We start from the raw sequence: 25,390 nt of genomic DNA, 5'->3' as shown, positions 1-25,390 counted from the left end.
TTTCATAATTTGTGACTGCACTAAAACATTTTTAAATATTTCATGGTATTTTCACAGACTTAAAACTTCACAGCAATCCATCATTTGGATTTTTTGCAGCACTCACTGCCAGATTTCCAGCTTTATTTCTTTAAACGTGATTGTTTTTTCCCGTTAGTTTCCTTTTATAGTTCTTCAAAAAGCTTCCTGCACAGCATGAGTGCCTGAAAGTTTGGAGAAACAAACACACTACAACACCGACACGCCAGAGTGAACAGAAATTGTTGGATTTTTTTTTTCAAAATTCAAATTAGGAAGAAGTGAAGAACAGAAGGTACCTGCAGCGGTAAACAGTGTGTGTGTGTGTGTGTGTGTGTGTGTGTGTGTGTGTGTGTGTGTGTGTGTGTGTGTGTGTGTGTGTGTGTGTGTCCTATGGTACACACAGATTCCTCGGTGGTGAGATCAGAACCCCTCACCCGTCTCCCCTCTGAATGGTGGCTGAGGAACAAAAGCCACACAAACAAACACTTCAGACATGACTTGAACGCACACTCAGACTGCAGTCACATCTTTTACTGCAGAAAAAAGACACACCCCACACAGAAAGCCACACTCCCCCAGAAACATGACATCATTCCACTGTTCTGAGAAGCCAATCGCATGTTAATAAAGTAGACCATCATCATCAGGGTTTGGTCAGGAGGTCGGCTTTAAATCATCAGTGTTGCAATATTCAGAAGTGTCGTCTGGCTTTAACTTCTCCAGTGTTGGTCACATAAGACAACCAGCTGGATAAAAAGGCAGAATTCAGTCCCCACTGTGGATTGGAGGATCATTAACCAAGTCTAACAATCAATAACACTAAAGTTTTTATGGAACAGCTACCAAAATATTGAGCGCAGTGTTCACTGAAAAAAAAAATCTAATTAGGAATGATACCAATTCATTATTAAAAGATTATTGCCTTTAATGGTTTAATCAATTCAAATATTAACCAGGAAGGCAGAAGACGAGGGACATGCAGGTTAGAACATGTGCCACAGTGTCTGGAGCTTCTTCTGTTAGATAAGAGAGTTAAAGGTGTGTTTGCTGAGCGCCTGTGAGGGTCAATAAAAGCAGCGCACCCCCCTGCTGTCTAACTGCCAGTGGTGTTGATGAGCTCTCCATAAAGTTAGAAAAAGGAGTCTGGTGGCTGTCTGATGTTCATGGCAACTCTAAAGGAGCATTTTTAACTTTTCAAAAACTGAACTGACCAACTACTGCTGCTGAAGCCCAGACTACAAGCATGGAGCTGTCAGAATCTTCAGCAGAACATTTAACGCTCCTTTAATATGATGGAGAAAAAAGGTTCTCCACAGAGGATAGTCTGAACCCAGCTGACCTGTTCTGTGGAGTAATGATGACTCACATCGCTTCAACCTCCACTGACCTCTGGGCGGATCTCGTGTCTTTCTGTTTTTAATAATTGACCCTTTAGGCCTCCAGTGCGCTTTAAAATCTACGTTTAAGGTCCAACATTGGATCTGAACATCATATCACCACTCCCAGACCGTGGCACCCACTGATGACATCACTGCATGATGACATCACTGCATGATGCATGGCTGTAACAACACGTCTTAGTTAGAGTCACATGAGTCACACAGCAGCAGCTCAGAGGGGACGACCCCATCAGGATGGAAAAAATCCAGATTACAGACAGAGAAGAAGCAAAGAAGCTCCAAGTGTCTCTGATCAGGTTAATGAGGGGTGAGATCCAGTCTGTGCCCCTCTGTCCCCTTTAATGGGGCGGCATGGATCAGTGGGTAGAGTGGCCGTCTTGTAACTGGAAGGTTGTTCATGTCGAGGTGTCCCTGAGCAAGACACCGAACCCCTGATTGCTCCTGGTGGGTCGTGGTTAGCGCCTTGCATGGCAGCTTCTACCATCAGTATGTGAATGTGTGTGTGAATGGGTGAATGTGACGTATCACACACACATATCATGTAAAGCGCTTTGGATAAAAGCACTATATAAATACAACCATTTACCATTTAATCTGGTTCTGCTTGGATAGATGCGGACTCAGTGAAAGAAGAAAGAAAAAACACTTGAAAAGTGATAAAAATTAGAAGGTGTTGAGTGTTGGTTCAAGGGATGAGCCTGCAGAGGGTTTACAGATCAGGAGCAGCAGAAGACTTCTGTGTGAAACCCGAGTCATCATGGGTCAGGATTTACATGGTGTATGATATATAACATATAATGTATAACAGAGCTGTAGAGTCCAGGCTGACTGGTCACCTGGCCTCATCTCATGTTCTCCCTGGGTGTACAACCATGAATGTTACTGTCAGCAGGAGAAAAGCATGACATCAACAGCATGGAGATGAACCCAGTGATTCTGGTGGCAGAAGAACACTTTGACCTGACCCAACCTACCGGACAGCAGCAGGTCCAACTTATCTACTGTTTATCTGTGTACCTGACATCAGTCTGGCTGAATTTTGTTAAAACAGATGGTCACAAAGCTGTGAGGAAACTTTGCAAATTAGGTGTCGACTGAAAAGCTTGAAATGGTCCAAAGATAAATGGTGAAGTGCCAGAGGTTAATTAAAAAAAAGGTCAGGTTACCCAAAACTGAAAAGTAATGTACATTTCACAAACGCATAAAACACCTTTTTGAGGAACAGAAATGTGCTAACAACTTAAAGCTGCTCTGCAGCAATGGAGGTAGATCACACCTTGAAAGTTGGAGCTACCAAATCCTACAGGAGTTCCAACTTCTCTAGATTCCTTCCAATCCCCTGTGTCTGCATAAAGTAGTGCTGGAACACACCGTGGAACCCTCTGGAGCATTATTACAACAGTACTGTACTGCAGAAAGTGGTGTGTTGCTATAAATATGGAGTGGAAAAGAGAATCAACAATAGAAGAGAGACAGACCATCAGAACACTTAAACATGTAGAGCTTTCCTACAGAGAAACTGAAGAAAGTCCAGGTGTCAGTGAGTCCAGTTTTCTTCACCATCAAAAGGCTCAGAAACAGGAGGAAACTGACAGGAAGAGGTCTGGAAGACCCAAAACCACAACAGAACCAGAAGACCAGTTTGTAAGAGTCAACAGCTTGGAGATAGGAGCTCACAGGACAACAGCTTCAACCAGCTTCATAGTGGTCGTAGGAAGAAGTCTCAGTTTAACTGTGGAGAGAAGACTTGGAGCTGCAGCTTTGACGGGTGGAGCTGCAGCTTTGACGGGTGGAGCTGCAGCTTTGACGGGTGGAGCTGCAGCTTTGACGGGTGGAGCTGCAGGTTTGACGGGTGGAGCTGCAGCTTTGACGGGTGGAGCTGTAGGTTTGACGGGTGGAGCTGTAGGTTTGACGGGTGGAGCTGCAGCTTTGACGGGTGGAGCTGCAGCTTTGACGGGTGGAGCTGTAGGTTTGACGGGTGGAGCTGTAGGTTTGACGGGTGGAGCTGCAGCTTTGACGGGTGGAGCTGGAGGTTTGACGGGTGGAGCTGCAGCTTTGACGGGTGCAGCTGCAGCAGAAAGCCGTTGCTAGACGTCAGAATCAGAAAAAGAGGCTTGTCTGGACCATGAAACACCACCAATGGACTACTGAAGACTGACAGAAGGTATTATGGACTGATGGATCAACATTTAAATGTTTGGTTCATCAGGATGTTTGTAGCCGTCCAGCAGGAGAAAGGATGGTTCCTCAGTGTGGAACATCGACTGTCAAACATGGAGAAGGAAGTGTGACGGTCTGGGTCTGTTCTGCTGGATCCAGGGTGGGTTCTTGTACAGAGTGAGAGGAGCCCTGAACCTAAACGGCTACCACAGCATTCTGCAGCTCCATGCACAATTTACAATTTAAAAATTTGGAAAACCTGTAATGTCCTAAAACTTTTGACTGGTAGTGTACTTCTCCAAAACATTCTGCTGCAAACTTTTTCTGCCACAGTCTGTAATAGAAAATGAGCCGGTGTGTCTGTGTGACCTCAGGTTGTTTATCCATCACCACATGTGCTGTAGATGGACACAGGACCGACCAGAACAGCACGCTGCTCTGGGCTACTATGAAGAATGGAAGCATGGATACTGTAACATGTTCACAGACAGAGACAAAGGAGCACATTTAAATTCATTGGAAACTGTTTTAGAAAATAATAACATACCAATAATCAAGAAATTGGCAATATTCCATCCAACACAGCCAACTTCTCTAAAAACAGCCGCTAACTTGTCTGAGTTATAGTTTTTATTAGATCTTGTTCTGGGATCATTAGATGATGTTCTATTTTCTGAAATCATTTACATTTGGGTAGCTGGTCTCTCTGTGAATTTAAAACAGGTTAAAATGATTTAATTTACTGTAAATCCTGACTTTTTGTATACATTATTCAGGCTACTAAGACTAACAGGTACAGTCCCTTCAGTGGAAAACGTCCATCTAGAGACGGCATGCAGCAGATTTACTGGTTGTATGATTTCAGTCCACCAAGACGTTCTTTGGTTGAACATGGTCCTAGAAGTACAGAGCTGCAGCAGTTCTGACAAGTCTGAGGCTGATGTCAGCGGTGGGTGGTGCTCAGAAAACAAGTTAAAACACAAAAGCTCCAGATGGGTTTATGGTAGAAACAGGATTGGAAAGCGCTATCAGACGTAAAGAGAAGCTGCTCAGGACACCTAAACATGACTGTAGCATCAGCAGAAACCAGGATGGAAAACATCAGTTCAATCTGAAGAATAAAGTCCTGTGAAGGCAGCGGATGCAGAAACATGAGAGCTGAGTAACCAGCCCAGCGCTGCCCTGTCATTACCACACAAACATCTGGCATGACGTCTGCATGCATAAACAGGACACACATGACAAACACTGCATGGCCTCACCCCGCTGTTCCCAGGCTATGATGTCATCACAACCAGAAGCAACATGTGGCGAGGAAGAGGAGGACGAAGAGGAGGGGAGAATGATAGAGAGGAGAAAAAAGAAGCTTGTGAAATGAAAAATACCAAAGAGCAGTGGAGTAGAACAGGAGGCCTTCAGCCAGCATGAAGGAAAAGGAAAACTAAACCCTTTGGTCAAATCAAACTAGAGTATAAAATGTTTTATCACATCCACATTTCCTCTGGGTCCAGAAATAAAATACTTAATGTCGCTTCATCTTGATGGATTCTTTTTAAATTACAGTCGACATCGGACAACAAGCAAAAAGAAGCAAACATTCTCTGAATTCAGCAACTATAACTAAATGTCTTGGGTTTTACACCAGATTTCTGCTTTAATTTGTGGTGTTTGTTTAGACAACTGTGAGCTGACTAACAGAGAAAAAGGTTGCTGGTGATAACAGTTAGCTGCAGCCTTTAATGATTAAATACTTGATTTAAATCAGGTTCTATCCAACCAGAGGAGCACCTCAATGCACCGTCTTTGTCTGTCCTCTTTCTCTCCATCAGGTTTGTCTTTTCTGTGTAATCCTGCTGACAGTGATGCAGAAAAAACAACTGGCAGAAGCAAAGTAAGATTATAACTTAATGGCACCCACAGTGAATAGTTCCTGTAGCTGATCTGCCACGCTGGTTACTGACTGCACTTACTGGATCCCTCTGGAACATCTGCAGCTACGCCGATGACTCTGAGGGGCAGGTTTGGAGTAAAACTTCAGTACATTTAAATCAGTTAGACCGAGAAGTTTCCATTATGGGATTTTCATGGGTTGATTCTGCTGCAAAAATAACCGATTAAACCTGGACGACTGTTAAAGTAGAGCTCTTCTCCTAATGAAAGCAACGGTGCTGAAGGTGGGACCGGTTAAGATCCTACTGACCGACCAGCCAAACAACGTGATAAAGGAGGAAGAGAAGAAGAAAGTCAGAGTAGCAGAACATGAAAGCAGAGTGAGGAAGAGGGTGGTGTTGGAGATGTTTGTAGCTGGGCCAGGCTGCAGGAGGTTCACCGCTGTGATTATCACTCAACGATCTTCAGAAAACCGCTGCAGCCACAAACACGTCTGCATTTCCATCTCTGTGAGGACCCTCACTGACTCAGTGCATTCCATGTTCTCTTTGACATCACAGCTGAATGCCTGACCTCAGCCCTAAACCACACACACACACGTTTGTTTTTCTATACCGGTGGGGACTTACCATTGACTCCCATTCATATCTAACTCCTAACCCATACACTAACCCTAACCCTAAACAAACGTTTTTGCACTTTTACATTTTTTATTAACAACAATATGGCCAAGAAAACGGTGTTGCCACCCGTGGGGACCTCATTTTAGGTCCCCACCTTTATAGCAAATAGTCAGGTCAAAGTCCCCACCGGTATAGCAGAAACAAGTACACACACACACACACACTTCTATCTTAGTGAGGACATCCATAGGCATAATGCATTTCCTAGAGCCTTACCCTAACCTTAACCATCACAACTGATTGCCTAAACTTAATCCTTACCCTAACCCTAACCAAACCTCAATTCATACCTGTTCTCTAAAAACAAGCCTTCACCCTCAAACATGGCTGTTTCAAAGTGAGGACCGGCCAAAATGTCCTCACTTTGTAAAAATGTCCTCACTTTGATAGTTAAATGCAGAAAATGGTTCTCACCATGTAGCAAGTACAAGAACACACACACACACCTCAGTCTGTGTGTTTTGTTGGACTGTCTCTATCATTTTCCTGTCAGTCTGATCATTGTCATTAGCCAAATATTTAACAAACAGCGACTGTCCTGAAGTCTGTCACGTCTGCTGCCTCTGCAACGACAGAGATGTGATTCCAGACCACCACATCAAGAGACAAAAAGACGGCTCAGCACCGACGCACAATGACAATAATTCAGCTTCATAAAGACAGAAATGACAGGCAGTGGCAGCAAACAGAGGTGTGTGTGATGTTGTAACACACAGTAAACGTCTGTCTGGTTTCACTGTACTTGTCTGGAATCAGCAGAAATCAAAACCGAAACTACCCTACCCTGTTTTTACATCATTTAGGTGAACTGAGTTCACCAGACCAGTCAAACCACAGCATAACAACCTTTAAATAACCACAACTCCCAGTGGTTCCTTTGTTTTAGAGCAAAAAGGTTCACATTTAATTATTTTACTAAACATCATGAACAACCTGAAATTTATGAAGAAAAATAAGTTCAGTTTCATCCACATCCATCCTCAGTTTATCATTTCCACATTAAACTTCCAGATCAGAGTGTCTACAAAGAAACACATTTAGTCACCTGGACCTGAACCATGGAGGATTTACTGGAGGATCAGAACCACAGAAGAAGACAAAACATGAACAAATGAGACGCAAAACGACAAAAGAACAATCTAATATTTTCCTTTATGACCAAACAAATTGTCATGGCCTAGAAATGATTTTAAGTTTATACTTTTACTAATTTACAATCTGCAGTTAATGTCTTCTCTGTAATTTTTACACTTTGAGGACCTGATGGACCCTCTGGAGGACCACTTTTGGACCACGGGCCTCATGCTGGACACCCCTGGTTTACAGTTTGGACTGGGGCTTTTCGTTTGTTTTAAAGTGTAAATTAAAACTTTTTGCTGATTGTAGCGAACATGATGTGTAATTTGATAAAACAAGGGAACGTGTGAATTAAGAGTAAAGCGTTCAGAAAAAGACAGAATTAAAAACTGTTCAGCAGAGTTTCTACATCTTCAGCACTAAGGTCCTCCTGTAATGACGCCTCTGAAGGTTTCTGAAGACGATCTGAGGTCACATTTGTTCCTTTACACTGGGAAAAGGTGAAAAAAGCTGCTGCATGTAGAGCTGAAAGCAACAAAGAGGCTTTCTGTGCAGAGGAGGTGCATGTTGGTGTGTAAGTCTATATCCTGGCCTCTCTCAGGTTACCTTTCTGCAGCAGCACGGAGCCTCTCACAGCCCGTTAGCGTGGGAGGGAAGACAAACAGCACAAAGCTCCAACTCTGTGTGTACATTAAACATGGTGGAGTGTCCAGTCTGAGTGCTTTCTGGTCCAGTCACACCTCAATGAGGCTTTTGGCAGCGGTACTTCACCTCTGAGCTCAGCGTGCTGCTTTCAGGACACTCTGGACCTCAGAAATAAAGGATTTAAAGTGATTACAGCTGACTGAGGACAGAAGAGCTGCAGCTGTAGGACAACATTTACTGGGTCAAAAATGGACACAGTTTTTCTAGTATTTGGTTGAACATCGTTTGGCCCTCATCACCTGAAATAGGCACAAACGTCTGGCAAGTTTCTCCCAATTCCATTATCAAGACAAAACAACTGTGTTAGAAAACATCTGGTTTTAAAACAAAAGTCAAACAAGTTGGGTACCAAACTGAAGATAAAACCTTCAGGTGGAAGGTCAGCTGTAGCTCCAGAGGTGCATTTTAACAGGAAACATCCAGCAGCAAAGTCTAGAGTGGAAATACTGAGCTAAAGCACACTAAAGGGTCCCAACGATGGATTTTTTTTGGCACATTTTGAAGTACTGCACCAGAAAAAGATCATGGAAATTTGAAAAAACATTCACAACTTTGCAAAAACTGTTTAACGCTTTTTAATCAGAGATATTTTGCTTGATGGAAGAAGGAAACACCTTTTCCCAGTCAGAACAAGTACATCTTCAACAAAATGTTGTAGACAGACAAGGCAACAGAAAGTTTGTTTCTCCTTTGTCATGGATTTTTTTGCTGCTTCAGATTCATTCAGAAATGATGCAGACACACATTTATGTCATTTTACTGCTGAAATCCATGAAGAACAGCAGCAAAGGCTCATGGGGAGTAAGGTCTGGCTCAAACAGACAAGCAAAGCCTGATAAACAGTTTAAAGAACTAAAAAGGTATCATCAGAACTCCACAAGCTCATCACACATAATTTAACTGAAATGATGGATGGACAGACCAGCGGCCCTCTGTGGTCCCCAACTAAACCATTACAGTGCCTATCATAAGTATTCACCCCCGCTGATGTTTTATCCTTTTATTGCTTTCATAAATCAATCATGCTCAATAAAATTTAGCTTTTTTAACAAAAAAAATTATTGGAAAAAAACTCTTTAATGTCAAAGTGAAAACAGACTGAAAACAGATTTGCATAATTATTCACCGCCTTCAAGTCAGTGTTTAGTAGATGCACCTTTGGCTGCAATCACAGCAGTGAGTGTGTGTGGATAGCAATAAAAGGGTAAACCATCAAAGGGGGTGGATACTTATGATAGCACTGTAAAGCACTGCTGTATCCATTTCCTGAAAACGTCTTTAAATGGCTGTTTCTGTATAAACGGCTGATTAATTGTTCTTGTTTAGACTAAACACTGTTTGCTCTGTAAATGAACCAGTAATGGAACAGTGTGATGTGTTTACATGCTGCAGGATAACTGGATTTAAGCAAAAAAAAACTCAGTACACAGGATTTACAGGAGCCTGAAGGAAACCATCAAATCAACCACAGAATGAGCAGCATGGAGGGAAATATGTTGGTGTTTGTTGCACTGATGGTTGACTGTGTCTTTGCACGATAAAGACCTGAAAGCAGTTCTATTTCATGTTTGTTCCAACGTCACAGGTCCACTTTAATTCCTGCAAAACACCCAAATGAGCTGCAGGAGCTGTGTGGGCCCGTACGTAAAATCTGACTTTCTAGTTTTGATTCTATTGCAGCTGACATGTTGTGATTCATGGTCTGGTTGCACGTTTGATGAAACGCTGATCACGGCTATGAAGGAGCTGCAGCTCATCTGGACAGCATGTTTACGGCCTTCCACCAGCTGAAGTCGGTTTGAGCTGCCTTAGCAACATTTGCAGTGAAAAGCGGCTCTGGAGGAGTGAAACTGAAGGTTTCAGTGAGAACAAGCAAAGACAATCAGACACTGCAGCCAGCTTCACTGCTACTGATGGGGACCTTTAAGACACAGGAGCACATTTATTCTAAAGGAAATAATGATTCACAACCTTAAACAAAATATTATTCAACCTTTTCCTTCAGACTCCTAATTAGTGTATTTTATAATGTGTTTACTGAGCTCACACTAAGATGTGCACATGCATGCAGCAGGCTTGTGAAACCCTACACAGCTGTAATGTGCAAACCTGAAGGCTGGATTGATCAAACACTGAACATGAACTTATGGCCACACAGGAGTTTGAAACTAAGGCCCCATCCACACGAAGACAAAACGCTTCACAGTTTCAAAAACGATCGCCATAAAGACGAAGGCGTCTCAGAAAATGTGTGCGTCTACATGAATGCACTGGATACGCATGGAAACGCTGTAAAACACGTGTCAGACCTCTAGGGGCGCTGTAACGATATGACCGAAACGCGCAAACAGAAGAAAAAAATAGTGGGCATGCGCACTTGCAGCAAAAGTTGCAAACAGAGACCAAGCCGGGAAGCATGAGTGGGCCGTAATGTGTCCTTGATAATTGTTTGTTCACCACCGTGGTGATTGAGAAGAAGGAGATTTTGCTGCAACAGGGACAGTAGGGTCACGAGCTTCATCAGCACATTTGCTCCACTGTACGCCGCCATTGTTGTTGTCGTTGCCGCGTGTGGCGCATGCGTGTCAATGAAGTTATGAAACTGCATGCGTGTCGATGAAGCTATGAAACTGTGCATGCGTGTCAATGAAGCTATGAAACTGTGCATGCGTGTCAATGAAGATATGAAACTGCGCATGCGTGTCAATGAAGATATGAAACTGCGCATGCGTGTCAATGAAGATATGAAACTGCGCATGCGTGTCAATGAAGCTATGAAACTGCGCATGCGTGTCGATGAAGCTATGAAACTGCGCATGCGTGTCAATGAAGCTATGAAACTGTGCATGCGTGTCAATGAAGCTATGAAACTGTGCATGCGTGTCAATGAAGCTATGAAACTGTGCATGCGTGTCAATGAAGCTATGAAACTGTGCATGCGTGTCAATGAAGCTATGAAACTGTGCATGCGTGTCAATGAAGATATGAAACTGTGCATGCGTGTCAATGAAGCTATGAAACTGTGCATGCGTGTCAATGAAGCTATGAAACTGTGCATGCGTGTCGATGAAGCTATGAAACTGTGCATGCGTGTCGATGAAGCTATGAAACTGTGCATGCGTGTCGATGAAGCTATGAAACTGTGCATGCGTGTCGATGAAGATATGAAACTGTGCATGCGTGTCAATGAAGCTATGAAACTGTGCATGCGTGTCAATGAAGCTATGAAACTGTGCATGCGTGTCAATGAAGCTATGAAACTGTGCATGCGTGTCAATGAAGCTATGAAACTGTGCATGCGTGTCGATGAAGCTATGAAACTGTGCATGCGTGTCGATGAAGCTATGAAACTGTGCATGCGTGTCAATGAAGCTATGAAACTGTGCATGCGTGTCAATGAAGCTATGAAACTGTGCATGCGTGTCAATGAAGCTATGAAACTGTGCATGCGTGTCAATGAAGCTATGAAACTGTGCATGCGTGTCAATGAAGATATGAAACTGTGCATGCGTGTCAATGAAGCTATGAAACTGTGCATGCGTGTCGATGAAGATATGAAACTGTGCATGCGTGTCAATGAAGCTATGAAACTGTGCATGCGTGTCAATGAAGCTATGAAACTGTGCATGCGTGTCAATGAAGCTATGAAACTGTGCATGCGTGTCAATGAAGCTATGAAACTGTGCATGCGTGTCAATGAAGCTATGAAACTGTGCATGCGTGTCAATGAAGATATGAAACTGTGCATGCGTGTCAATGAAGCTATGAAACTGTGCATGCGTGTCAATGAAGCTATGAAACTGTGCATGCGTGTCAATGAAGATATGAAACTGTGCATGCGTGTCAATGAAGCTATGAAACTGTGCATGCGTGTCGATGAAGATATGAAACTGTGCATGCGTGTCAATGAAGCTATGAAACTGTGCATGCGTGTCAATGAAGCTATGAAACTGTGCATGCGTGTCAATGAAGATATGAAACTGTGCATGCGTGTCAATGAAGCTATGAAACTGTGCATGCGTGTCAATGAAAGCTATGAAACTGTGCATGCGTGTCAATGAAGCTATGAAACTGTGCATGCGTGTCAATGAAGATATGAAACTGTGCATGCGTGTCAATGAAGCTATGAAACTGTGCATGCGTGTCGATGAAGATATGAAACTGTGCATGCGTGTCAATGAAGCTATGAAACTGTGCATGCGTGTCAATGAAGCTATGAAACTGTGCATGCGTGTCAATGAAGATATGAAACTGTGCATGCGTGTCAATGAAGCTATGAAACTGTGCATGCGTGTCAATGAAGCTATGAAACTGTGCATGCGTGTCAATGAAGATATGAAACTGTGCATGCGTGTCAATGAAGCTATGAAACTGTGCATGCGTGTCAATGAAGATATGAAACTGTGCATGCGTGTCAATGAAGCTATGAAACTGTGCATGCGTGTCAATGAAGCTATGAAACTGTGCATGCGTGTCAATGAAGCTATGAAACTGTGCATGCGTGTCAATGAAGCTATGAAACTGTGCATGCGTGTCAATGAAGCTATGAAACTGTGCATGCGTGTCGATGAAGATATGAAACTGCGCATGCGTGTCGATGAAGACACGAATCTATGACGCAAGCGTATCTGAAAAGCCAGTAAACAACACGGAGCTGCATAAGCGGCGTTTCAAAATCTTTCCACTCTGGAACCTGGTTTCAAAAATGATCGTTTACAGACCCCCAAAACGCCGTCTTCGTGTGGATGATACGCAGATTCAGCAAGAAACTTGTGCGTTTAGACCTCGGTTTGTCTTCGTGTGGACGGGGCCTAAGCTGCAAACTCAGCAGAGACAAGGTGCAGAGGTCATACCAAGGATTCCTAAGCAGACACCTGAACTGGAATCACATTTGAAGATAGATTGTTATTGAAACCAGAAAGTTCTGGTGATGCAGCAGTTTTTTAGTCTTGTGTTTTTAGGTTCAGTCTGTTTTTTTCTTGATGTCTTAGGGTTTTCACAATAGTTGACAATTGAAGTGTTTTTCTATTCAACTTTTTTGATTATCTTGGAGGAGTGAGAAGAGGAAATGGAGCAGAAAAGACCGTTGATCAGTGGAGTTCTACCAGCCGGCTGTTCTTTTCATCCACTTCACATCTGCCTCAATGAACAACAAAACATCAGTGGACGGCTCCTATCCATGTGCTGCAGGACTGAAAGATTCAGGAAATCTTTCATACCATCAGCAGTCAGGCTATTCAATTTAAAATTAAACAGACAAGAACCCTGACATCTGGATTTTCCTTCGGGGATGAATAAAGTGATTCTGATTTACTCCCAACAGGAGGCTCTGATCCCACTGAATTCTAAAACCACCAGGATGTTTAGACATGATATTCTAGAGAAATTACTACAGAAGAAACGTAGAGATGAGCTGGAGTAAAAAGGACCAGGAGGAAGGAGGACAGAGCTTGGAGAGAGGCTTAGACGGTTCTTCCATCTGTTATTGGCTCTTTGGGTGAAAAGATGGAGGAACTGAGACACTCATCAGGAGCCAAAGACTACCAGGAAAGCAGCCTCATGTTTACACAGAAACATGGCAGAAAGACTGATTACCCAGAATACCACCAGAGTCAGAGGCTTCCAGACTATAGAGCAGTAAGAGGAGAGGTGGAGGACTTGGTCTGACGGTGGAACCCTGCTGTAACACGTTACCATCAGAGAACAGATCTGCAGCACACACTGAACTGTTAGCAGTTAGTCTGAGATCATACCATCTGCTGCAGACGTTCACTGTGATCGTCTCCATTCCTCCTACTGCACACGTCCACCATCTCCTCCAAACCAGACTTCTACCTTCATCCTGTCCAGCTGCCCCTCCCCTACAGCTCTGGGACCTCCATCAGCTCAGTAGATCATGATGCAGAATCAGACGGTCATCTGCTAGTTGTAAAGGACAGACACTCACTGGTTCACAGTTTTAACATGGAAGTTTGATTGCAAAGCTCCGTCACTCATTGACAGGTACTGGGTGTGTTCTTTTTACTCATTTGATCTGTTAAACCCCTGGGTTTAAAGACACGTTCAAGAACTGACAAAATTCCAGCCAGAAACAGTAAAAACTGTCTGACAGTCTTTGAACTACCCATCAGTGACTTGGTTTTCTGAAAAGAGAAAAATCACTAAATTATACATGTCTCATTTAACAAATCAGCAAAAATAAATGATTTGATCCAACCAGGCTCTGTAAAAAAATAAATAAATGAACTAAAATTGTGCAACTGAGAATCCAACAGAGACTCAGCTGTGACCAACAATCATGTGACAAAAATTCAGGGAAACATTTGAGACTTGAGCTAATATTTTTTTTCTACAAACTGATCAAAGAAATTAAACTTTGCGGGGATTTTTGTTTTCAATGATTTTACTTCTATCCACGGTTGTGTCATTTCCACAGAGGTCAGGACTTTATACTGAAGAGAACAATGGGGCCAGGGTCAGTAAAATATGACGAAAGAAAAACACTGAAGCCACAGACTGATTTAATCTGTTGTTGTCTGCATCTTTTCACCTCTTTTCTCACAGCACCCAAAGCCGTCATGAGGTCACTGTGAGGCGTCTCCTTGTGGCCACGCCCCCTTCAGGCCACAACAGCCAATAACTGGCTCTGTTTACAGAGGTTACTGTGGCAACAGGTGGAATGTGTCTCACTTCATGCTGACCTTGAGGAGCTTTTCTTTCTTCTCCTGTTATCAGTCACTCCTGTCTGTGTGTGTGTGTGTGTGTGTGTGTGTGTGTGTGTGTGTGTGTGTGTGTGTGTGTGTGTGTACTTGTTTCTGCTATACCGGTGGGGACTTTGACCTGACTATTTGCTATAAAGGTGGGGACTTGTCTTACGGTGGGGACCTAAAATGAGGTCCCCACGGGTGGCAACACCGTTTTCTTGGCCATATTGTTGTTAATAAAAAATGTAAAAGTGCAAAAACGTTTGTTTAGGGTTAGGCATTGATTTGGTGATGGTTAAGGTTAGGGTTAGGGTTAGATATGAATGGGAGTCAATGGTAAGTCCCCACCGGTATAGAAAAACAAACGTGTGTGTGTGTGTGTGTGTGTGTGTGTGTGTGTGTGTGTGTGTGTGTGTGTGTGTGTGTGTGTGTGTGTGTGTGTGTGTGTGTGTGTGTGTGTTCCATTGAATCTGCTCTCTGAGAACGTCGCTGCCTTCAGCTTGCACAGTTGTCCTTCCTTTGTGAGGAAACCAACCAGAGGGAATGTGAAGAATGAAACGACACCAGAATGATGTCACAGAGAGGAAGACGACTGACGGAGCTTCAACAGTTTGTGACTCACAGATGAAATATGCCAATGAGGATTCTACCTCACAAACTTCTACAACAGAAAAGCTTCAGAGACGACAACTCTCTGGGATTAACGGGATTCTAAGACAGCTTTTACTGCACCGTGAACTGTTTGTATTAGGAAGAGGATGTCATCGTATGCAATAGACTGTAGCTGTACACATGGTTAGTATTTAACATGCATTACTCAAAGGTTTTCTTTCATCAGTACATTCCTGTGATCATCCATTTTCACCGTTTACTTTTTTAATTCATGCTGAGTAATGACAGCACTTAAATCAAAGCTGCTTAGAAAAAAAAAGGTCTTTATTAGCAGCAGTCTGGCGAAGCATCAAAGCCACAAAAACAAACAAGCTGCTGCTCTCCTACAAATGTTTGAGCACATTATGTGTAACAATGGGAGCTCAGTGTGAATACTCCCAACAAGAAGTTCACACAAACACAACAAGGTGACGACAAAAATCCAACAGAAAACCTCCTCAGACACACAAAGGCAAAAAGCATCGCAGCAAAGCCTGAACTTTTTAACCAGACATCTATCAGCTGTTCAGCCAGACGGCCACACGGCGCCATGGCAACGAGCGGTCAGAAGACACAGCGTGGAAAAGCAGGAGTGTGTGTGTCTATTATTGTGTGTGTCTGCCAGTGTGTGTTGTGGTCCAGGATGGGGTGAACAGGCAGTTAATCTGTGACAGAAGCAGAGAGCTGCTAAACGTCCTGCAGTAGGTCAAGAAGCAGCAAATTTACAAGTTAATATTTGATCAAAGAAGGCACAGAAAAGCTGTGAAAACCAGGCAGCAAAGGTGCCTGAAGAAACTGGAAAGCAAAAGAAGAATTTAGTGTTTGCATAAATACTGATTTCTGATGAGTATACAGTGCAAACAATAAATAAATAGTAAAGATACAGATTTTTGATGTGGACATGGTTTATTTTTTCTTCCTTTTAAATGTTAGAATGTAAATTATTACATTTTACTACTTATTTAATGGAGCTCACAGGGAATCTAAAATAAGTTTTTTCCAAGCCTTAAGATGCACCATTTTGAAATGAAACCAAACTGAAAAAGTCATAAAGTACATGAATGTTCTTTACATTTCAGCCCAGGGCTTTTTGTTGGTGTTAACACTTAAATACTTCTTGTGATTTTACTGGTTAGCTATCCTTTAACAAAATAGGGAAAATACATAAAATAACAAATTATTTTAAGTTCCAGTTTGTTTTCACACATTATAGTCCTGGACTGGAAAGTCTGTCTTTTTAAATCCACTTGGTTTTTGTCATTGTAAATATTAAATCCAAAGTTTTTACAGGCTTTGTCTGACAAACCAGCGCTCGATCTAGACGGTCGCCAGGTCGCCATTTGCGACTAAAAACGTCGCAAATGGCGACCGTCGAATTCGAGCGCTGCAAACTCACCACACACAGATGTTATGAGAACACCAGCCTTGCTAAGAATTTCACCGTATGTCTTTGTAAAAATTCTGAAGCCTCAGTGTCACAGGTTGAGAAAGGCAGCAAGCTTTTGATAAGACAGATGCTGGAAAGGTCGGAAAAGTCATTTTGACCTTCAACTGGAGGGCGTTAATGTTATTTTTCATAGAAAGCAGCACATGGCACACACGGTTCTGGATGACTGAAAGCAGCAGAGGACACATTAACCCACTTTTTTATTCATTGGTATTAATGATCGCATTAACTCTCTGAACCCCACAGGAACAAAAGCATGTTCCTTTTTTAAATTAAAATAAACCAAACTCACTAAAATCCTCCATTTATCAGAGCCACAAACTGTAAACAGACAGAACTTTACTAGAATTAATTATGAGGTACATTTAACCACATTTAGGACTAAAAGTGAAACAGTTGATGAAGCTCACATTGGATTGTGTCAAACAGAATTTAACTGTGCTCTCCTCACTGAGACAGAAGAGGTTCAGCTGTGACTGACGGGGAAATGAGCAGCTTGGTAGGACATCCAGCAGCATGGTGAAGTGTCTCTGCACTGGTCTTCCTTCTGTCTCACTGCTGGAAACTCATGTCTCCCTGCAGGTTAAAGTCTCTCTGCAGAATCACCTGGAGGCAGAGGCTAACTGAAAAGCAGGTCATTAGTCTGATGAGGGTCTAGCTGAAGCTCCTGATCCTGTCCAGCCTGTTCAGTGTGACTTCGCCTCACTGCCACAGTTACAAAGCTGTTTAAGGAAACGTCACATTACATTCCCTCAGCACAGTTCACCTGCAGGATGCCACATATCAGAGCAGTCAGACCGAAACCGTCTGTGAGAGCCACGCTACAATCTGCATGAATGTTCAAACCGGAGTGGTTAAAGTCCTCCTTATCTGTTAAAGGCTGCACAGACTGGCCTTCTTCACCCACAGCTACCAGAGAAAGCTCCACCTCCATCAGCGACAGAGACACCATGGCTGATGAACTACAAACTGATGACCAGAGAAACCAGGCTCTTCAACCATCAGGACTTTATGGCAGCTCTGTCTGAAGCTCTTTACTACAATGAGAGCACTGTAGGGCAGGCTTCACCCCCACACAACTCCGTTATCATCATACCTGTTATTTTTTATTGCTTTTATAACTCTGTATGTTTTTCTTTAAATTAGCCTTGAGCTAACTTTGGCTCATTTACTACAACTTTGTGTAAACTGCATTCATTAATATGCACTGTCCTGTCCAAACAAATACAAATAAACAGAGCAGTAACTACTATCCTTTGTATGTTTTGACAAAAGACGCGTCTGCTGGAAGCTGAACGAAGATAAATCTGGACTTTACACAAAAAAACACTTGAACGTAAGAAAATTGGAAATTCAGAAATGAAATTCATGAAAATAATTTAAAGCTGCTTGTTGCACTTTCAGCTGTGCAGCACTGCTTGTAGTCTGTCCCAGTGGATCTGTCTAATCGCTGGTACAGCCTGCATGCACTGTTTGACTGAAGCTTTTTCTGTTGGTGGCGTTTTCTAGATTATGTTTCTACTGTTTTCTACTTTCTATAGTAGTCTGATCTCAGGATTTATGCAGCTGATAAACACAGTACACCAAGTTCTCTACAAACGAGTTACAAGCTGATGAAGGAAGCGAAACACATGGGGCTAAAGAGCTAAGGACTTTCTGAGGCGCTGGTGGAAAACCAACAGGAGCGTTTATACTCTGTAAGGAGCAGCACTGGCTCAGACTGACAGGAACAGCAAAAGAATAGTTTAGTCTTTATTTAAGGGACAAAGTACAGAAACATTAAGCTCACATGAGTCAGAGATGTGCTGCACCAGATTATAGCTGAGTAGCTAGTTTCCATCTGACATGTTCTGATCGATCAGTGACTGTTTGATTGTTTCATGACACACCTGTCAACACAAGTGGACGGCCAACACCCTTTTTATAACACACACACACACACACACACACACACACACACACACACACACACACACACACACACACACACACACACACACACACACACACACACACACACACACACACACACACACACACACACACACACACACACACACACACACACACACACACACACACACACTCTAGCATCCCGTCCCTCAGTGAGCGCTGTGCTGCTCTGACACACAAACAGCTGAGATCTCACGTATTAAATGTGTTCCTGAGCATTCAGGCAGACCAACACACCCCTTCTGAAACTACTCCATCCACTTTCATTTACAAGGCACCAGTTTTCAACAGAAATCATGTCAGGGCTCTTCATCACCAGGATTACCTCTGAACAGCTCACCCTGCTGATGCCATCTGCAGAAAACTAAAATCATCAAAACGGCACCATTAATCAGCCAAAAGCTGAGAAAGTACAGACCGTCCTTGGACTCCTTTTCAATGAAAAACTTCACTAAATCGAAGCTTTAAAATGTGACATTCCATCCAAACCTGCTGAATTTAACAAAAAACTGCATTAACCAGATTTTGTGAAAAGCAAAAGTCTCTGTGTTCCTCAGTAGAACCATGAATGACAAGAGATGAGAAACTGCAGGCTGTGTTCACCAAAAGAAAAATAAAAGCAGTAAAACAGCTTCAGCATAGAGAGCCACCGTTTATTTAACATCTGTGGATGCTCACAAAAAGGTTCAACACGGGGCTCCAACTTTTTACAAGTTCTGTAAAGTAATTAATGAATCTTCTTTGATTCTGTCTGTGTTGTAGTGCACAGCTGTAATGCTGTGCTTGTTTAGATTAAACGGCGATTTGTGATCCGACTGCAGCTCTGAAAGCTGGAATAAGAGCAGTGTGTGTGTGTGTGTGTGTGTGTGTGTGTGTGTGTGTGTGTGTGTGTGTGTGTTCTTGTACTTGCTACATGGTGAGAACCATTTTCTGCATTTAACTATCAATGTGAGGACATTTTTACAAAGTGAGGACATTTTGGCCGGTCCTCACTTTGAAACAGCCATGTTTGAGGGTGAAGACTTGTTTTTAGAGAACAGGTATGAATTGAGGTTTGGTTAGGGTTAGGGTAAGGATTAAGTTTAGGCAATCAGTTGTGATGGTTAAGGTTAGGGTAAGGCTCTAGGAAATGCATTACACCTATGGATGTCCTCACTAAGATAGAAGTACAAACATGTGTGTGTGTGTGTGTGTGTGTGTGTGTGTGTGTGTGTGTGTGTGTGTGTGTGTCTGTGTGTGTCTCTGTGTGTGTCTGTGTGTGTGTGTGTGTCTCTGTGTTTGTGTGTGTGTCTGTGTGTGTCTGTGTGTGTGTGTGTCTCTGTGTGTGTGTGTGTGTGTGTGTGTGTGTGTGTGTGTGTGTGTGTGTGTGTGTGTGTGTGTGTGTGTGTGTGTGTGTGTGTGTGTGTGTCTCTGTGTGTGTGTGTGTCTCTGTGTGTGTCTGTGTGTCTCTGTGTGTGTGTGTGTGTGTGTCTGTGTGTGTCTGTGTGTGTCTGTGTGTGTGTGTCTGTGTGTGTGTGTCTGTGTGTGTGTGTGTGTGTCTGTGTGTGTCTGTGTGTGTCTGTGTGTGTCTGTGTGTGTGTGTGTGTCTGTGTGTGTGTGTGTGTCTGTGTGTGTGTGTCTGTGTGTGTGTGTCTGTGTGTGTGTGTCTGTGTGTGTGTGTGTCTGTGTGTGTCTGTGTGTGTGTCTGTGTCTGTGTGTGTCTGTGTGTCTCTGTGTGTGTGTGTGTGTGTGTGTGTCTGTGTGTGTGTCTGTGTGTCTCTGTGTGTGTGTGTGTGTCTCTGTGTGTGTGTGTGTGTGTGTCTGTGTGTGTGTGTGTCTGTGTGTGTGTGTGTCTGTGTGTGTGTGTGTCTGTGTGTGTGTCTGTGTGTGTCTCTGTGTGTGTCTCTGTGTGTGTGTCTGTGTGTCTCTGTGTGTGTGTCTGTGTGTCTCTGTGTGTGTGTGTGTGTGTGTGTGTGTGTGTGTGTCTGTGTGTCTCTGTGTGTGTGTGTGTGTGTGTGTGTGTGTCTCTGTGTGTGTGTCTGTCTCTGTGTGTGTCTGTGTGTGTCTGTGTGTCTCTGTGTGTCTCTGTGTGTGTGTGTGTGTGTGTGTGTGTGTGTGTGTGTGTGTGTCTGTGTGTCTGTGTGTCTGTGTGTCTCTGTGTGTGTGTGTCTCTGTGTGTGTGTGTCTCTGTGTGTGTCTGTGTGTCTGTGTGTGTGTCCCACCCAGCCAGTCATTTCCCTCCGCTGTGGAAAGTCAAACCTCCACCACAGCAACCTCGGCTCACTCCATCAGCAGCAGCCTGAGGACGCTCCCTGCTCACACTGCATACTTTTATTTTCCTTCTCAATCAGAATTCACCCACAGAACTCTGCACATCTGAAGGAGGAAATAAAAAAAGCTTTTGTGGTGTCGACTGAACTCAGAGTCTGACAAAAACAGAGTGAGCAGCTGGTGAGTGGAGAGCTTCAGTCTGCCTCTAATTAATACAGTCTGAATGTGTTCACACACATCCCTCTGGCTGGGAAGCAGGAGAATCAGTCAGCAAACACTCCAGGTCCTGCCTCAGGTGAGCACAGACTGGAGATGATGTGAAGGCCTGAGAGGTTCCTGAATGAAGCCATGAATCAGCTTGTTGATGGAGACACACAGTTACTGTTTGACTCATCAGAGCTGTCTATCCACGTCTCACAACACTAAGAAAACTACTGTACAGATGGCATTGTGGGTAAGGGAAGGAGGGAAGGACACATAGTGACTGATAAGAGCCAATCAGGAAGCGCTCATGGTGTCTGCATCGGTCCAGACAGAAACAACCCTGGAGTTTTCAGAGTAAAACAGGATGGGCAGCGTTTCCAGAAGTCACCACCTTTAGGGTCCTAAAACGGTGGAGTGGTGTGAAAAAGAGCTGGACACACGGCAGAAAAGATGAAAACAGAAGCAGCTGTACTGCTACATCCCAGTGTTTCCTCTCTGATAAGCTCCAGAAACACTGAATCCTTCCATTAATGCAGCTCATTAAACCTGAGCCAGGAGAGCATCCTTCAAACTCCACGATGTGAAAAGCTCAAGCTGACACCACCCTCTTTCTGAAAGGTTACAGGTCTGAGTGTGAGAGGAGCTGTCGTTTACATCAGCGAAGGTCTCGTCAATAAGAGAAGCTCGTCTGTAACGTAGTTTAACACCAACACAAACTTCAGCCTGATCCAACACTTTGAAAACAAAAACCGAACATTATCACCGGCATGAAGGAGGATTCAGAGCAGGACTGATTCATAAAACTGCTCCAGACTTAGAATTATTTTAGCAAAAACAAGCAACACAGATTTATCATCACCTCTTGGTAGTCGGTGCAAAATCTGAAATAAAACACATTCACTGAGAGGAAGCAGTGGCTGTAATTTCCACATCATGTAGGAAGCTGAAGAAAAAAACATCTGTCTTCAAACCTGTTAGAAAAGTCCAGAAAAGACGTTCTGTGAACAACAGGACTCATTTCTATTCACTCATGTACACTTCACTGTTCAAATGTGTATTTAAACACTGTTGACTCAAATTTCACATCATTTAACTTAAAATATTTAGAGTCAGTGACTGTTTTTAGATTCATCTTCCATCAGATTATAATTAAATTGTACTCCAAGTTCAGCACTCATGAATCCACAGCAGGACTATTTGGACACAGTTTGGATCTCAGAACTACAAAAACAATAAAAGTCTTCATATTGTTAAAGTTGACTGCAACATGAATGCATTATTATCAACAAAATATCACAGCAACAGCCCAAAACTGACTTTATAAATAAAAGGAAGAGACACAAAGAGAAGCAATCAAGCAGTGAGGTGATGCATTCAGGTACACCACAGACCCACAGTGGAGTAGGAGCAGAAACCAAGCATCTTTCTCAGCTTAGTGCTTCATCAGTTCCCCAGGGTGCACATTCAGCTGCAGGAACACCGATCAGCAAGACAGGTCTGCTTTAAAGGCACCATGAGGCAGCAGAAACCAACATTTCTAAACATTAGTGCAGCTATAAATAACCAACCACATGATAGGAAACCGGTCAGGAGTTTGTCTGATCAGCAGCCAAACACTGAGAGACACACTGACAGCATCTCTATGATCTGAATGAAAAGGAACTAATGAGAGAGGCAGAGTGGAGGACCTTCACCACTTCAGTCTATCTGAAGACAGGAGAAGAAAGCTGAACCACAGCAAGGACCAGGAGCTCCATCATCAGGACTTCATTATTAAAGTACTTAAAGCTGCTCAACACAACCTTCTGTAAACGCTTCACGGAGCAACATTAACAAAAACACAGACAGAAACCAGCGCATTCAGCCTTACAGCATCTCCATCCAGTGAAAAAATAACACAGATCATTTCCTGAATGTATCAACAAACCAAAACACTAATTTATTAACTGACTAATTATTTAAGCTCCAAACAACCATCTGGAACTAATCTGTATGTGTAAATGCTGGTAAATTAAAATCAGATGTGTGGTAATTCTGTTTGGGACACAACAACAAGCAGCTTGTAAAAGAGAAATATGAAGCAGAAAAATCCTCCACATGTGCTCTGTAAAGGCAAAGCCCATTAACAGCGTTCTGCTCCGGCTCTGTGTGAAAGGTTTCCTCCACTCAGTTCATTAACACACATGTGTCCCTGCTCATTAAAACACACCAAACTCCATGAAGAACTCAGTCAGTTCAGTGCTGCTGGTGAAAACATGATGCATCTTATCAGTAATTACACTGCGGTCTCCAAGTCCAGATGAGGCAGATTCTCACAGAAACAAGGGTGTAAATTAACTCTGGTTTCAGTCCTCAAATCATTCCCAAACACTTTTAGCTATAAATGTAAAGGTTTTCCATTTTTTAAAGACGTGTATTGTCATTCAGATGACACCGATTTGAAGACTGTTAGGTGTAAACCCTATAAATACCCTAAGAAAATGACTTAAATAGTCATAATGTCAAGTAAAGGTAAGGCGACCTTAAACTGCACAATTCTTCAATGGAGTCTGGCACGGAGTTAAACTGATTGAAACAGCAGGAAAATGTAATCAAATCATAATTTTAAGCGACACTTTCTCGTCTTCTTATTTCACTAGCAGGCTAATGGTGTTAATATGACCGGAAGAAACCAAAAAAGCCAAAGAAACGAGCCTGACTGGACTGAGCCGTTTTCTTCTGGTTTGCTTTCACCTACAGCTAACTGAACCCAACCAGGTGAACCACTCGCATAACCTCACATTTTATAGGAAGCAACACCTGCTTTGTGGATTACACCTATGCCGAATTAAAGAGGGGGTCGGACTGATTAATAATGAACTTTTCAAAGTAAAGATAATTTTTTATCCTCGCATGGCAGAGCAATTATACTTAAATCGCTGGTTTGTTAATGGAAGTCTGGTTTGTCCGCAACAATGGACATTAAACTGGGAGAACTGGGAGGAACCTTTACTGGGAGCAGTAATACCAGCAGGTCTGTAGTGTGTAGAAACTCTGTGAGCACATGAACTAATGTGGGCTCCAGACATGAGAGGGAGAAGCTTCCAGAAGACAGAATGAATGGACTCACCAATGGAGACCAGCTTTATGCTCTCCTTGTCCAGGAACTCCAGAGCCACCGACACGTTCTCCAGTTTCATCTGCCTGAAGGTGGGCCTCGAGTGGTACTTTCTGTACATGGTCTTGTGGCTGAGGACCTCCAGCAGGGCGATGAGCCTCAGGCCGTCGCCCAGGTCCAGCTGCAGGTCCACGATCCGCTTGTTGACGCACTTCAGGTGCTCGTTGATCCAGCGGGTGAAGGTGTTCTGCTGGATCTTCTTCCACGGAGCGTCCTCAGCCAGGTCCTTCTCTGTGGCCGGCATCTTCCACGGCTCTTCCCGTCACTTCTCTGTATCTTCTGGTCGGGACTGTGGCTGAATGTGAGAGAAAGCAGGCCGGTGAGTGCGCTGTGTCTTCCCGCTGACTTTCTTCACAACTTCAAGGTTTTCGGGAACTCGCCAGTCTGAGCTGCGTTCAGGTGCGGCTCGGATTTTAAAGCTTCGTCTTCTTCCTGGCTGTCGGCAGTGACGTTTTACCGCCCCCAGTCGATGGAAACGTCCTGTCGTGAGCAGTTATTGATCAGAGTTACACAGAAACACAAACAGGCCAATAAATCATTTTAACAAAGACACAACTGTTTTACAAAGTTAAACACAAAAAGACAATACCCAGAAAACCGAGATTCACAATCCGAGGAGACAGCCAGTCATTCAATATTAAATCAATACAGAAATAAATATTCCTTTGAAAAATAAATGAATATGCCCCTAAAAAGATCTTTTAAATGAGGCAATGACACATAAATGTAATATTTATATCAATAGATTTTAGATTTCTTTTTTTGAACATATGTTTAATTGATTTTTAATTCAAGGTGTACATATACACAAAAAACACAAACGAACATATAACCCCACCCCCCAACCACCCACCCAGATTTTAGATTTCTATTTTTAAAAAATAAGAATACTTTTATTTGTTCTAGATGACTTTTGTTTTACTGTCACATTTATCTATTTCAGGACACATTTCAAAGCCTTGTGTATTATTTCATAGAATTATTTGATATCAAATGGAACAGTATTATATTTGATAGAAGTAAAACTAACAAATTCTATCACTAGCATGGTGACAGGCCTCAGAGAATGCTATGTGTTCCTGGCATTT

General features: G+C 42.9%; 1 protein-coding gene and 1 long non-coding RNA gene across 4 annotated transcripts in view; one reads left to right on the top strand and one right to left on the bottom strand.

The window, feature by feature from the left end:
* Positions 1 to 24,722, bottom strand: part of LOC110971009 (filamin-B) — a 95,330-nt gene extending 70,608 nt beyond the window's left edge. For 2 of the 3 annotated variants that reach the window (XM_051948225.1, XM_051948226.1), the window contains exon 1: positions 24,255 to 24,721. In XM_051948225.1, coding sequence (XP_051804185.1) covers positions 24,255 to 24,546 — 292 coding nt within the window. In that variant the 5' untranslated portion in view covers positions 24,547 to 24,721. Of the gene's footprint in view, positions 1 to 24,254 lie in introns of all 3 variants that reach the window. The other variant, XM_051948224.1, reaches the window with a different exon arrangement.
* LOC127534031 (uncharacterized) lies at positions 14,685 to 17,988 on the top strand. Its single transcript, XR_007941953.1, has 2 exons — positions 14,685 to 15,435; positions 17,321 to 17,988. It is a non-coding gene; the product is annotated as an uncharacterized LOC127534031 (long non-coding RNA).
* Positions 24,723 to 25,390: the final 668 nt, after the last annotated feature.

The sequence above is a fragment of the Acanthochromis polyacanthus genome, chromosome 5 (assembly GCF_021347895.1).
Source record: "Acanthochromis polyacanthus isolate Apoly-LR-REF ecotype Palm Island chromosome 5, KAUST_Apoly_ChrSc, whole genome shotgun sequence".
NCBI classification, from domain to species: Eukaryota; Metazoa; Chordata; class Actinopteri; family Pomacentridae; genus Acanthochromis; species Acanthochromis polyacanthus.
This window is presented reverse-complemented; position numbering and strand designations above follow the sequence as displayed.